Source organism: Sminthopsis crassicaudata, chromosome 4, assembly GCF_048593235.1.
Source record: "Sminthopsis crassicaudata isolate SCR6 chromosome 4, ASM4859323v1, whole genome shotgun sequence".
NCBI lineage: Eukaryota > Metazoa > Chordata > Mammalia > Dasyuromorphia > Dasyuridae > Sminthopsis > Sminthopsis crassicaudata.
Window position 1 is genome coordinate 206,171,978 of NC_133620.1, and position 16,706 is coordinate 206,188,683.

General features: G+C 30.4%; 1 protein-coding gene across 3 annotated transcripts in view; it reads left to right on the forward strand.

Moving 5' to 3' along the window:
* Window positions 1-16,706, forward strand: part of ASCC3 (activating signal cointegrator 1 complex subunit 3) — a 325,569-nt gene that overhangs the window by 158,463 nt on the left and 150,400 nt on the right. For all 3 annotated transcript variants that reach the window (XM_074310218.1, XM_074310220.1, XM_074310219.1), the window contains exons 17-21: window positions 2,586-2,705; window positions 7,345-7,509; window positions 9,675-9,761; window positions 10,572-10,748; window positions 16,376-16,601. In XM_074310218.1, coding sequence (XP_074166319.1) covers window positions 2,586-2,705; window positions 7,345-7,509; window positions 9,675-9,761; window positions 10,572-10,748; window positions 16,376-16,601 — 775 coding nt within the window. The remainder of the gene's footprint in view (window positions 1-2,585; window positions 2,706-7,344; window positions 7,510-9,674; window positions 9,762-10,571; window positions 10,749-16,375; window positions 16,602-16,706) is intronic.

Here is a 16,706-nt window from a genome sequence, read left to right on the forward strand (position 1 = left end):
GCATACTTAAGTTACTGCTACTTTTCAGCAATTGTTTAGAAGTAGATACTGATTTTTGTCACTAGGTGGCAATCAAGGATTGGTGTCTAAAAATGTACTGATGATTTTGTCATTGAGTAAAGTACATTTTTTTTATTGTGAATATCCAGAAGTCTTCTTTTACAAAGCTCTGCTAACTCTATAGTCTATTGTCATTGTTCTTACATCATTATTCTTGTAGTTTATTTTTAAAAATTATTGGATTTTTTTTTTATTGATACTTAGAATAGGGTAATTTTTTTGCTGTTTATAAAATTATCTACTTTCAGAATGGTATATTATTTTAAAATGTCTTAATATATCCCACAATTTAAAAAATTCATTTTACAGCTTTTGGCTAGATGTTTGGAAAAGAACTTAAGAAAGCATCTGCTCATTAACCTTATGTTTAAACTAACTTCCTCTAAAGCCATGTAGACAAATGGATGTCTGTCCTATTATTTAAGAACCCTAGGGAATGAAATTGTATAACTTCTCTTGTTATAACTCTTTTGAGAATTTAATACCTCTTATATTGTAAGGAAATCCGTAAGAGAATAAAATTATAAATTATTTTTGTATTTTGTTAAATTTTTTTTTGTTTTTTTGTTAAAATTTCTGCAAATGAGTATTCCTATTTGTGCTTTTGAAAGCACATTAATTTTTGCAGTCGATGAAAGAGAGTGTGTGTGTGTGTGTGTGTGTGTGTGTGTGTATAAAATGTCTTTTCTCTCATTCTTCCTGTCATATCTCTTAATCCTTTTTACTAGTGAATAGTAGTAAAACTATTTTAATTAATGTCATTAAATAACTTTAATTCCTATAATTAAATAATGGTACTGATTTTACTTTCATTTTTTGATTTTGTTAACAATTAAAAAGTAGAGATGTAAAAAGATTGAGACACTAGAATGTGAGCATTGTTCTGCTTGCAATTAATTTTTTTATTGGTATTAGCCATTTTAGATATACATTCTTTTGGTTTTTCAGAATAATTTATTGTGAATATCACTAAGTTGTCAGAAAATGTTTGGAAGTTTGATAGTTACTTTTATTGTTATGAGGATAAAATTATTGGACAACAATATTATACAAATTGTGTGTTGATGAAATTTTTAATAAAATGGAAAACTCTGATTAAAGGAAATATGACTACTTATTTATCTATTGTCTTTATGTACTGTTGCTATCCTAATTATTTTACTATTATAATTTTTCCATTTTCTAAGACTTTTGTATCACCTAAAAATATATTTGTACTTGTGGAATTTTCAGAATTTTGATGAGTTCAAAATTATCTAAGTTACTTTTTTTTAACTTATTAAACTCATGAAAATATTTTTATTAAGCAGCATTATGGCAAAGAGAATTGAGAGATGGCCTTGGAATCAAGAAAACTTAGTTCAAGTCTATATTCCAGGTAGCACTTTAAAAGCTAACTTACAAAACAGTTTATGATCTAAATTGGTAGAGAGAATTTATCTAGACCCATGAAATCACAAGTCTAGGCCAAAAAAAAAAGGGGGGGGGCTGTACATTACAAAAATATATAAAGTATAAATCAGCAATTTAAACCTAATATACTAAATCAGGAACTAGATTTTTGCTTCAGACTGAATTAAGAATAGATATGAAATTTACAATTGGTCTTGTTTGAAATGCACATTTTTCTTATTAAAATTATAAAAATTGAAGAATAAATAACATTTCCATTATTCAGATATAATTTAATGATGTATCTAGTAAAGAGAGGTATTTTAATGAAACTATTAAAATATGACTTTCTTAATAAAATATTATTTAGAGAAAGAGAAACAGTTTCAATGTATTTTGCCCATTTTTTCCCATAAAGCTTTTATATGATATTGTAAAAGATGATTTGTATTTGAGTTTCAAAAAAAAGAATAGTGATATAATTTGTGATGAACACACACACACACACACACACACACACACACACACACACACACATATATATATATATATATATATATATATATATATACATACATACATATATTGCAGGTATATGTATGTATGTAATAGAGAAGTCTGAACTTAAAGATACTATGTTATAGTGAAGTTAATTCACTTACAGATTTAAAACTTTTTATGTCTTTAATTCAGTTTCAAGTAAAACATTTTAATAGCACTGCTAAAAATATCCTTATATTCTTTAGACCTAAAGTTTAGTTTGAAAAATGTTGTTAACCAAATATAGAGTCAAATAGGTAAATAGGTCATCTAGTCCTATACCCTCATTTAATAGATGAGGAAACTGTAGTTCTATACATTAAATGGATTGCCCATGGTCATATAGTGAAGAAGTAGAAGAATTTTATATGAACTCAGATCCTTGGATTCCATGATCACTACTTTTCATTTTTAAAACAACATGCTCTATATTACATTTTCAAAATGAGATGGAGTTTCTTTTAAATATTAAGAGAAATAAATGCTTATACTTTTTTTTTAAAGTATAGATTGATGTAACCCTTTGCTTATGAAAAATATTCTTGATTTTATGCTTATAATCTGTTTAATTTTTGTCATATTTGAACTTGCAGATTGCTCTGGGAACAGTTACTAATGTGGAAGAAGCAGTGAAGTGGATAAGTTACACTTATCTTTATGTACGGATGAGAGCAAATCCATTAGTGTATGGCATCAGTCACAAAGCCTATCAGGTATAAAATGCATTTTTAAAAAATCAGATCTGCTTTCTGGTTTGTAATCTATTCATGATACGAAGCTAAATATTTACCATTGCTGCTTCATGTGACAACAGCTATGTGTCTAAATGAAGGAAAGATTTTTCATCTTTAATCAAAAATGCAGAGGAAAGTCAGTTTTGCTATTCATGGTCTTTCTCTTTCTCAAAACCTTTACTTAGAGATATTGTTACATAAATTTATTAATTGTCAACAAGTTTCCTTCTATGTTCTTATCTCCACAGTTTAACATTTTATTGTTTTTTCCACTACTTATTAGAATTTCAGTTTCTGAAATGTCAGAATAGAAAACCTAACAAAACTTTGAAAATAATAGACATGCTACATATAGTGTATTCTTTTTTTAACACATAATCCATAATTAATAGATAGCAGATAATGAGTTTTCATTTCTAAGACTTTCAGAATTGAGATCATTTTTTCCTTTGTTTTTAATGTTTGTTGTATGAATGTGAAGACAGAGAGTGAATTATCTCTCTATGGTTCATATTTAGAGTTGTGTCATCTCATGATTTATGGAGAATAGGAAAGTTTATCTTTTCTTTGCAGCCATATTTTTAAATACTACCTAATTACAGATTAAAATCTAGTCTCTTTCTAATAAAGCAGCCATGTGCCAGCTACTGATGACTAAAACTCAACTTAGCTGACTGAGAATGCTTTGAATATAATTTATTTAATTTTTTTAAAGGCACTTAAACAAATCAACTTTTGTATGTACATTTTTCATTAGGTATATTTTTATGCTGTTAATAAGTACTGCTGTCACTTTTCTGTTCATTGTGCTTTGTAGCATTCCCATGAGGTAAATTTATAGATGATAACATTGAGGTACACATGAGAAACAACCAATATAAAGACTATAAGACTACAAAAAATTTTTTTAATTGTTCTTGATCATTTTACTATCACCATTTATTGAAACCTATATCAAATTTCAAATGGGTATCAATTTATTTCCATTAGGTAGAGCATTTGAAAGGTTAATTCAATCCTTCTCAAATATGCAAAATGAGTTTTAAAGAGGTAATAACTTGACCAAGATCAAAGAGCAAGAGACAGGATTCAATTCTTTATTTTCTAACTCTAAGAACAATGATCTTTCCAATATACTTTGTTGTATCTCTTACTTAAAATTATCAGTGATCTCTTTATTACTAGATGTAATGACATTTTCTCAGTCCTTTCTGACTTCTCTGAAGCAGTTGGTACTTACTATTAATTGCCATTTCCTTCTGAATATTCACTCTGCTTTAGGATTTCATAACACTACTGTCTTCTAGTTCTCTTTTCTGTCTAATTTCTCTTCTTTTGTCTTCTTTTCTGGTTCTTCATTTCTTATCCACAAATTGTAAAATTGTAGGTGTCTCCAAAACTGTCATCTGTCAGGCAGTCACAATATTTAGTTAAGTACCTACATTGTGCTAGGCTCTATGTTAAGTATAAGGACTGGGGAAAAAAGTCAAGATGATCCTTGCCCTCAAGGAACTTGCAATTTAGCATCCCTTTTTTTCCCTTTGCACTATCACAATTGATGATATGATCAGGTCTCATGGGATAAGTTATTATTTCGAAGTAGAGAATTCCCAGATCTGCATATCTAGCCTTTTTTGTTTCCTACATTATCAGTTGCTTTTTGTACATCTCAAACTGGACCAAGTCCTGTAGGCGTCTTGTATTTAACATATGCAAAATAATACTCATTTGTCTCTCAAATTCTTTTAGTTTTCCAAATTTAGCTTACTTTTTTTTTTTTTTATTAATTAATTTTTTTTTTTAATTCATTTTTCCAAATTATCCCCTCCCTCCTTCCCTCCACTCCCTCCCCCCATGGCAGGTAATCCCATACATTTTACATGTGTTACAATATAACCTAGATACAATATATGTGTGTAAATACCATTTTCTTGTTGCACATTAATTATTAGCTTCCGAAGGTATAAGTAACCTGGGTAGATAGACAATAGTGATTTAGCTTACTTTTAAGGGCAACACCATTATCTCACTCAGGCAAGCCTGTTACATTTGTCATCCTCAATGTCTCACTTGCATTTACCATATTTACTTAATCTATATCTTACCATGACCCATTCTCTTCATTCACACCACCACAACATTAATTCAGGCCCTCATCACTTCTAGATCTAAACTGTTGGCTGCTGAAATGGTTTTCCTACTGACCATAATTTAAACATATTTAAACTCCATCTACTAACCTCTGAATTTCTGCTCCCTGAGCTCCAGTTCTTTGCCTTCTTATCTCCACCTCTCAGTTTCCCTGGCTTCTTTTCTTTTCTAGTTTCCCAGATAGCACTTTCTACTAGTGCTTTCCATTCTGAGATCACCCATATAATATGTATGTGTGTGTGTGTGTGTGTGTATATATATATATATATATATATATATGTATGTATGTGTGTGTGTGTATATGTATCATGCCACCTAGTTTTTCAAATTTTATTTCCCGTATTAGAATATAACTCCTTGAGGGTAAGACTGTTTTTCTTTTTTTAATTTTTATCTCTAGCACTTCACTTAAGTACAAAACTAACTAGATGACTTTTTTTTTAGTGAAATGTGTATATGAACTGTAAAATTATATGTGAATAGTTTAAAATAAGGAAATATATTTACAAATATATTTGTCATGATGAAAATATTCTGAGAACCTTCATGGAAAGAAATCTAAAAAATAAGTACTTATGATATAAAGTAGTTATGAAATGCAGAGCAAAATAGTAACTAATTTCTATGAAACATTTTTCTATTTTAAGACAACTAATTTTAAAAAAAATTTCATCCCCTCCAAAAATATATGGCATTTTTTATCATAATTTAGAGCACTCAATTAATGGTAAATCTGCTGTTATCTATCGATCCATCTATCTTTTTTATTGTACTGAATATGAAGTTTCTGGTAGCCGTGAAATTCATGATAAATAATTCATTTTAAGGGATTTTACTCTTATTGACTGATTTAGTAATATGGATTTCTAAATGTTGTATTTTATAAACACGAGGCAATGAATGTTTACTTATTTTTAATTTTGCTTACAGGTGTTATGTAGTTCATCATACACAACTATCATCAATGCCACTTTTTTCTGTAGTTCCTATATATGTTTTTCTTTCTCTCTCTCTTCTTTCATCCCTCCATTTCCTCCTGCTTTTTTTTTTTTTTTTTTTTTTTTTTTTTAAATCTCTACCTCTCTCTCTGTTTTTATGGTCTCTCCCTGTCTCTATCTCTTTCTTTCTGTCTCTCTTTGTGTCTCTATCTCTCTGTCTCTCACACAGGGTCACACATATACATACATAAAAACAGAACTGTGGTTTCCTTGATTTAAGGAAATGTAGTTAAGAAACTCAATCACTGAAGATCAGCACTTACACTATAATTTATCACCTTAAAATTGGCCAGAACAATGGAGAGGTTAAATAATCTGTATTGGAACACACAGCTAGTGTACATTAGAGACTGAACTTGAATCCAGGTCTTCCTACCAGCTCTCTACATCAGGCTGCTCTAGTATGGATTTTTTTGGCTGTTGTTGCTGTTGGTTCATTCATTCATTCATTCATTCATTCATTCATTCATTCATTTATTTATTTTGCTGAGGCAGCTGGGGTCAAATGACTGGCCCATGGTCACACAGCTAGGAAATGTTAAGTGTCTGAGACCAGATTTGAACTCAGGTCCTCCTAACTTCAGGGCTGGTGTTCAGATTTTGTTTTAAAATCTATTACTAATTCTACAATTTTGGTAAAAGTTTACCAGACTAAAAGAAATGTGATATGAATTCAAAAAAGAATTTACTAAAATCATCCTTAGTCATTTAAGAGAGCTAGGTAATACAGGAGATAGCATATTGGACCCAGGGTCAGACTTGATTGTAAAATAAAGATAATAATAGTATCCACTTCCCAACAGAGTTGTAATATTTGTAAAGTTCTTTGTAAAACTTAAGATGATATATAAATGATAGCTGGTGGTGGTAGTTATATGTCCTAGAGCATAGGTTCTGGAGTCAGAAATACTTGAGTTCAAATCCATCTCCAGTTCCTGTTTAGCTGTGTGATCCTGGATGAGATGTTTACCTTCTCAGTGCTTCATTTTCTTCATCTATGAAATGGCAGTAATTACAATATCTCCCTCACAGGTTGTTAAATTGTAGAGGTAAAAAATGCAGATTATTTTCTATTAAATTCGACAAACATAAGTTACTCTGTGAAAGGTATCATGTTTAAATATATCAAAATCTGAAGAATTTTAAAAACTGCCCAGTAGCACAGATCAATCAGTAATTTGAAAAATTTTTATTTTATATTTTAAAGGATTATTACACAGTACCATACAAATAATTTCTGTGAGCATACAGTTCTTTTTTTTATTTCATAATTATAGTATAATTTTTCACTAATTACATAATTGTAGCTATAAAATTATGAAACATGCATTTCTTAAGTAGTGGTGATAAGGAAAGTTGTCTCCTCTAAGATGTCAATAACAAAATTAAGTAATTGTTATAATTACCTGTTTGAAAATTGTAGTCCAATTAAAAAGGATATTTCATCATTTACTCTGGGTCTTCTGTAGATGGATCCAACATTAGAGAAACATCGAGAACAATTAGTTATTGAAGTTGGACGAAAATTGGACAAGGCCCGCATGATTCGTTTTGAAGAACGGACTGGATATTTTTCTTCAACAGATTTGGGCAGGACTGCCAGCCACTACTATATTAAATACAACACCATTGAGGTATTACACTGAGTATAATAAATAAAATTTCAGCAATAAATTTATTGATAGCCCGGCCTTTTGCCTCCATTACCTTATTTAAGAAAAAAAGTTAAGCATTTTTCAGAAATTTTTTTGTATTAGACCTATGGGTTTATTATTATTATTATTAGGAATGTCCAATGAGAAAAATCATTCAGACAATGCAGCCTCTTCTGTTTAATTGGAAGTCTTAAAGAATTGCGTGGGGCCATAAGTGGTGGGGAGTTATACTGTACTTCTTAGCTCCTCTATGTTAAGATGGAACTTGAGTCACAATCCTCCTAATATCAAAGGCAGCTTTTTTATAGTGTACTCTGTCATCTTTTGTGAAGGTAGAAGTATGGTTGCAAGCCCTATTAAGTTCTGCAAAGCTGAAAAAGCTTCATGATATGACAACACACTATTTATTTTCTGAGGCACTACTCTAGCAAGGATTATAAAAATATAGGACAATACCAAAAGGTTAACTGCTAACTGCTTTGGCTGGGTGGATCATCGTTTTTATTACACGTGCTATCTTAAGCACCAAAAATTTATTTTTATATATATATATACACACGATTAATAGCCCCAGACACAGAATATTAACACTTCGTCCTTATTCAAGCTTACACACAGCTTGTGTGTGTGCGCTTGTGTGTACATATATGTGTGTGTGTATCTCCTACCCCTAATTGCTATTTCTTTTATATAATCCTATATTTGCATGATTGTAGATATGCTGAATTCCATGCCCATCCTTAGTCTTCCACCAGTAAATCTGGACATTATCTAACTCCTGTATTTATATTCCCAGAACTAAAAACAATCCTTGGAACACTGCAGTTTTTTAATAATTGTCGATTTTTTGATCAATCGATTATAGAGTTACATGCCTTCCTCTAGATGGACTTAGTTGGTCCTAAGAATGTGCCAGTGACCATTGTTATAACATAGAGCCAAATATCAAGAAATATATTTGACAGCATTAGCAAAAAAATTAACAAACTGTATGGATTATATCTCCATAACATTTGCATGCCAATTATATGGACCCAGGACTGTACATGTTTTACATTTCAGAGGATATTATAATGCCAGTGTTCTTTCAGCCTTTTGAAAACCATATATTACTTTTTATTATGCTTGCATCTTTTTATGATGTCATATCACATCTTATTACTCTTATCCAATAGTTTATAGCTAACTACAGAATTTCCTTTTCCCAAGTCACTGTTTTTGCCACTCATTCAATCATTTTCTGATAGATTATCAGTTACTTTATATTGGATTATGAGAATGAGTTAAATACAAGAGGACTTTTTGAACAAGAAAGTAGGGAGAAAGGCAGTGTGGTAGAGTAAAAAGAGCCAAATGCATTTGGAATCAGGGAGAAGATAAGTTTTCTTGTTGCCCATAAAACTTAGCAGTTGCAGGACCTTGATTACTTATTTAACCTCTTTTTGCCTCATTATCTTCATTAGTAACTTGAAGATGATATTGCTTAAAGTATCTTTAATAGTATTGATATGAAGGTGCACTTTACAAATCTTGAAGTACAGTGTCATTCTAATGTATTATTACACTATTGTTATACAATTTTAAAAAAATTATTTTTAATGTTGTTTCCAAGCCATTTCTCGTTCCTTTTCTGCCCTCCTCTATGCCCATTCCTTGTATTTTTATTTTTTTTTTTTATTTGATCTAAACTATCCTGCATATCCTTCTTAGTAAAATTTTCAAAGTCTTGGCAACAGGAGACAAGCTATATATCCCTACTTGTTCTATTCTGAATTTTATAGGATATGTAAATTGACAAGTTTATGTGTTATGTGAATGTACACACCTTGAAAGAGAACAAGAGATCCAAATTTTTAGTGATCTTATAATAGAAATTTAAATAAAAATTTGTACTTTTAAAGATCTCATGCTAATGCATGTTTTAGAAATTGACTTAAGTGAATGAAATAATGCATCCAAAAGTATGATATAGGAAATAGTGTTCCAAAGACATTAAAACCTCTTGGGGTGTGCTAGGTAGATGCTTTTGAGAGAAAGAGAGAAAGTTTGTGTGTGTAAAAGTTATAATTGATATTTAGTAATTTAAATTAATATATTAAACTTTTCTTTACAATAACAATTAAATATTAAACATATTTTGGTAGACCTTCAACGAACTCTTTGATGCTCATAAAACAGAAGGAGATATCCTTGCTATAGTGTCTAAAGCTGAAGAATTTGAGCAAATTAAGGTAAGATTATTTGTATCTCTTTAAAAACACTATACAACTCTCTCTTTACAGAATTTTTATCTTAGAAAAATATAAGCTGGGTAGCATGCAGTATTTCAGAATAAAGGAAATTGTTTCAAGCTAGCAAAATTATATAACTCCAGTGTGATTTGTTGTCACATCATGCCATCACATGTTGGCTCTGTACTATCCAAATCAGATAACTGCTTCTATTAAATAGGTTTTTGTTAACAGAAATTCTTAGGAAATCACAAAGTCAAATGTATATAATATTTTATATAATGTATAATGATACAATAAAATGTTAAAATATTAAATGTTTTGTTTTATTCAACTCAAACATAAATTTTTCTTTACTTTATTAATCTTATTAACAGTGAAAACTTTAATACCATGAATCATAGTTCTTCAGTCTTGAGGTACTAATATATTATGTAATATATGCATACAATGTTAATTCTAGATCACACTTATCTAGATGAACAGAGGTTTTACTCTGGTCAAATAAAATTTGATTAAAAGATTGAATTTTTGTGTCATTTTAAATTTTTTCATGTCAGTAGCAACCTTAACATTAGTGATAAATAATAATGTAATTTTATGAGTATTAAGACCATTTCAAATAACATTTTATTAGCAGTGTTGTATGTATGTGTATGTGGGACGATTGTTAGCATTAAAAAAGAAATATATTTATAGCAAAATGGATTTTTTTTTCAAAAATGAATAAAGTAGGTTTAATTTTATAGTAATGTTTTCCTTTAAAAATCAGTCCTTAGTTATTTTTTAAAGATTTTTTTTCCCGTATAGGTCAGAGAAGAGGAAATAGAGGAGTTAGATGTTTTATTGAATAATTTCTGTGAACTCTCTGCTCCTGGAGGTGTAGAAAATAGTTATGGAAAAATAAATATCCTTCTTCAAACATATATAAGCCGAGGAGAGATGGATAGTTTTTCCCTGATATCAGATTCTGCTTATGTTGCACAGGTAAGAATTTTTTTTATTTTTCTCATTCACTCTCAATTTTTCTTATATAATTAACTTATTTTATATAGGAGTTTTATAACTTAGTTCTATGAGAAACTTTTAATAAATGAAAGGGCTACATTTCTTTAGGCTTATATATCTCTTAACAAAAATGCTTTAAATTAGTCTTTTTATTTTCTAGACTTATGAAAATCAGAGGATGAGAATTCTTAGTTACAATAATTCTAATGACCATCTGTTTATTTAAAAATCTAATATAATTATGGTTTTTGTTTATAAAAAGCTATAGAAGACAAGGATATAATGGGGTTTTAAAATGCAAAGGATCTTAGAAAGCTTGAAACTTTTCAAATATATGTCTGTATGTTATGTAATACACATTCCTACTTAAACCCTAAGTCAAATAAATATATCTTGTACCAACTTCATTTCAAATGTGATCATATTCATACCCTTGACAGACAAACCTTTCACCTGACCCCTTAGGTCATAATGTTGGGATCTTAAAGGAAAGTGTTATCTTAAACTCATAAAGCTCATGAATGTGTAACGTTTTAAAAAATGATGTCTTAAACTCTTTGATAATTCAGTTTGGGCCTGCTTTTCATGAGGGCAATGTAGGTCATTTTGTTTACAATCTTCTTTTCCATTAAATGAAGAGGAAAAAAATATTTGCTCCTTTAAATGAGCTTTTTCATCCTAACAAACTTTCTTTTAAAATTTGTCTTTCTCTGTTAAGAACATCCTACATTTCCATTATATTTCATTAATTAATAATAAAATTTGAATAAAAATAAAGACAGTCACATGCAGATATTTTTATTAAACTTCATTATATGTAATAAATTTTGTGAAAATGAAGGAATGTGATGTTATGGGATGAAAGTAGGAAGAGTATATTGTTTTAAAGTATAAAGGCATAATATTTGAAAGATATTTTCATGGAAAGTTATGTTACACATTACAACAAATACAAGGGCATTATTTAAAATAACTTAAAACATGAGAAGAAAGAAAGAGTTTGTAAATGTGACTTTGGTACATTAATATATTAATTGAAAGCATTGTACTTTGTAATAAAAATAGTATCTGGGTGATGATTTCATGAAATATAAAAAGTGGAAACAGGTGTGATGAGAAACTTTAACTTATCCCATTTTTCCAGTGATCTGAGGTTACATGTCATTCTCCAGTTGAATATCAGAGAACAATATGTACTTCATAAGAACTCTTATACTTGGCAATACTCTTTTGGATATGGTATTGTGTGTGTGTGTATGTATGTGTGTGTGTATACAAACACATACATATACCACAGTAACTTTTATCTTGAAAGTTAATGTCAAATCTAGGAAACTTTAATATTTCACAGTTTTATCTGAAACTATATATGTTAACAATAATATAATTGTTTAAAAGCTTAATTTTATTAGGAGACAGTGAGGATACCTAGCTTAGTCTTGATGATTATGGTGTCTTATTTTACCAGATAGTGAAATGAGAATATAAGGACTATATTGTTTAGATAAATTGTAGATCACGCAGCCTAATATTACGCTGCTGGAGCTAGCACCAAAGGACATAGATGTCCTTTCCATAATGTAGTGAACATGGTAGGCCTCCATAAAGTTACTTTATGATACTATCTTTCACCCTTTAAAATTAGACTCTAGTGACTAAGACTAAAATTTGCACAGCAGTTCTGGTCCATTAGTATAGGAAGTTTTCTTTTTACAGGCTCCCTGTACTATTGAAATAACAAATATGAAGCAAAAAAACTTATTCAGCATTTCAGTAGATATATAATCTCAATGTCAGTACCTCCTCCATTAGTATTATCTATCCCATACCTTCTCATTTTATTCAGTTCTTGTCCATGGACTTCAGTAAATCCTCCATGAAAAAAACTATCTAAGGCTCTAGAAGTCTTCTAGAATTTTGAAAATTCTATGTGTACCAGTCTATATACCCTCTAGTATACCTATCTGATATATCTCAATCTTATTACATGGCTTAGCCAAAAGCAGGTAATGATATAATAAGTCAATAAATTATAAACAAACATATAAAGTAGGTTTGATAGTAAACATTCATTTTTCATCCTTTGATTTTTCCTAAATATATTTATTGACCATTTTCTCGTGATTGGTTGTACATCTCATTGAAATGTCCCTTTAGTATTCTAGGGCTTAATGTAGTCAGTAAAATAGCATACTTCAAGAACATCTGGTGACCTCATCTTACATAGGAAATACACTTTTTTTTGGATTTTGCATAGGACAATAAACTAGCAACCTCCTCCAATCCCATTCCCACTCCCATTTTACACCTCACTTATAATTGTTGATCCAGAAGATCATTCAGCAAAGTTATCATATCATCGCATCTTTCATTTTATAGTTGAAGGAACAGAGATTCACATATTTACCCAATGTCACAGAGCGAAAAAAAGCCACACTTTTGAATTTGTATTCTGTCTTTTCAAAATCAGTGTTCCTGCTATACCAGTGCCTAAAATAAAACTTTAGTGCTATATTTTTCTGAAAACTATGAATCACTAAAGGGTTAAAGTTAATGTGGGGAAAGGGTATTTGCTAGTTTTGTGTCCTATGTAGCATTCAGACAAAAGTTAGGTTTCCTATATAATTGGAGATCTACTAGATGCTCTTGAGAATCCTATTCTATCTATTACTAAACCCTAGAATATTAAAAGTATTGGTACTTTATTGGTTTTCAGGTTTTGGAATACAAGCTGCTGTTATACTCTACATAAAACTCTGATGTGCATTGATCTGAAGTACTAAACATAATCCCCAAAAGAAGAAAAACCTTTCCTTTTCCTGCTTTTTCTTTTTCTTTCTTTTTTTTTTTTTATTCATTTTTCCAAATTATCCCCTCCCTCCCTCCACTGCTTTTTCTTAAAACATGAGCTATACCAATGCCTAAAATAAAACTTTAATGCTATATTTTTCTGAAAAGTATGAATCACTAAAGGGTTAAAGTGTTTTTTTTGTTTGTTTGTTTGTTTGTTTTTTTAAGGTAGAATGATAACTTTTTTTTTGAAGTTTTTTTTTTAAATTAATTTTATAATTATAACATTTTTAACAGTACATATGCATAGGTAGGGGTAGCTAGGTGACACAGTGGATAGAGCACTAGCCTTGAATTCAGGAGGACCCGAGTTCAAATGTAGTCTCAGACACTTAACACTTCCTAGCTGTGTGACCCTGGGCAAGTCAATTAACCCCCGCCTCAGAAAAAATAAAAAAATAAAATAAAAAACATATGCATAGGTAATTTTTTACAACATTATCCCTTGTATTCCCTTCTATTCCGAATTTTCCTCTCCTTCCCTCCATCCCCTCCCCTAGATGGCAGGCATTCCCATACATATTAAATATGTTATAGTATATCCTAGATACAAAATATATGTGCAGAACCGAATTTGGTTGTTGTTGTTGTTGTTGCAAAGGAAGAATTGGATTCGGAAGGTAAAAATAACCTGGGGGGAAAAAAATGCAAACAGTTTATACTCATTTCCCAATGTTCCTTCTCTGGGTGTAGCTGATTCTATCCATCATTGATCAATTGGAACTGGATTAGATCTTCTCTATGTTGAAGATATCCACTTCCATCAGAATACATCCTCATACAGTATTGTTGTTGAAATGTGTAATGATTTCCTGGTTCTGCTCGTTTCACTCAGTATCAGTTCATGTAAGTCTCTCCAAGCCTCTCTGTATTCATCCTGCTGGTCATTTCTTACAGAACAATAGTATTCCATAACCTTCATATACCATAATTTACCCAACCATTCTCCAATTGATGGGCATCCATTCATTTTCCAGTTTCTAGCCACTACAAGAAGAGCTGCCACAAACATTTTGGCACATACAGGTCCTAAAGGGTTAAAGTTAATGTGGGGAAAGGGTATTTGCTAGTTTTGTGTCCTATGTAGCATTCAGACAAAAGTTAGGTTTCCTATATAATTGGAGGTCTACTAGATGCTCTTGAGAATCCTATTCTATCTATTATTAAACCCTAGAATAATAAAAGTATTGGCATTTTATTGTTTTTCAGGTCTTGGAATGCAAGCTGCTGTTATACTCTTGCATAAAACTCTGATGTGCATTGATCTGAAATATTAAACATAATCTCCAAAAGAAGAAAGACCTCTCCTTTGCCTACTTTTTCTCCCTTCACCTTCATTGCTATACTCCTCAGTTCTAGTCTTCCATAATATTAATCTTCCTTTGCCCTCCAAAGGATTTCCTTTAGAATCTTTCCTTTACTTTGAACAAATTAGCTTTCATCCTCATATTCTTTTTCTTAAATTCCTTCCCCTTGGATAGGAATTGAAACCCGAACTTTTCCTGAATTTTGCTAAAACTAAAAAAAAAATAATAATAAAATTCTCCAAGAATCAGAGAATTTGATGGTTAAAAGAGATTTCAATGAACCTCTAGTGTAATCTATAAACAAAAGAAATGCCCACTGTATCGTACCTAGTTCCCTAGTGCCTTCTTTCTTCTAAAATCAAATAGAAAAAATCCTTCCACACAAGAGCCCTTTAAATATTTAGACAGCTATTTCTTTCTGCATCTCAGTCCCAACCCTCCTATTAGTCTTTTCTTCTGTGGCCTAAAGATTCCCTAGTTCTAATATGACATGAACTCAAAACCTTGCATTTTGATTTTACTCCTCTTTGTACCATGCAGCTTATCAGTGTTCTTAAACTGTGGTGACAAGAATTGAATGTGCTATCCCAATGGAGGTTGCATTAAGGTAGAACAGTGGAACCCTCGCCTTCTCATTTCTAAAATATACAAGAACTTATCAGCTTTTTTGCTTGCTAGAAAAATGTCTTACCATATTCTGCTACTGGATACACCTTAACTTATAGGATTAGAAGAGCTTAACACATACAGCTGATAATTTCAGACTTTTGCATTGCCTTCCCTCAACACTTGTTTTGGTACCTTTGACATTTATACTACATTTATATTTACATTAGTGATAATAATCTTGTCCAAATCTTATTCCCTTGTCATATATTGCCTCCAGGAGAGTCACCCTTAGTACATAACTTAATATATACTGTTTAATATTTTAAAAAAATTAAATTTTCCTTCCAAGTAAGTTGCTGGCTATTTAATTTTTTTAATTTTAATTTTTTAAAATTTTTTTCTTCTTTGTTGCAACAAATTATTATTATTTTAATAGAAAAATGTTAGGATAATTTCATAGTAAAAACATTTTACAGTGGGCTTTAAGGGACAGAAAAAAAGATGTTTAAAGAATATTTTTAAAAATACTCCAATTTCATTTTTTTTTTAATTTGTATCTGAATGATTCAGTTAGTGCCTTCTCTGATATAACTGCTTTCCATTTACTCAATATAATCTTTTGTATATGTTCTTCACACTTTTCCTTATTCCTTTTTTGAGCTCCATAAGAATAGGGACAGTTTTTGCCTTTCCCTGTCTTCTTAGCACTAAACATAATATCTGGGATATAGTAAGTACTTTAAAAATACTTGTTAACTGACTGACATTTACTAGGAAACTTGAAAGTTTAACATCTCATCTTTTCTTCCTTTTCTGTACTCCCTTCCTTTTGTTCTACAGAATGCAGCTAGAATTGTGCGTGCCCTTTTTGAAGTTGCTCTCAGGAAACGGTGGCCTGCCATGACTTATCGGCTTTTGAACCTCAGCAAAGTCATTGACAAACGATTGTGGGGTTGGGCTAGCCCTCTGAGACAATTTTCAGTGTTACCACCATCTGTCCTTACAAAATTAGAAGAAAAGAAACTTACTATAGATAAGTTGAAAGACATGAGGAAAGATGAAATAGGTAAGAAGAATTGTTTTTAAAATAGTATTTGGAATAAAATCTTTATTCTATTAAAAAAGATCATTATGATATTTCACATTAATTTTTCTTATGATTATGAAACCT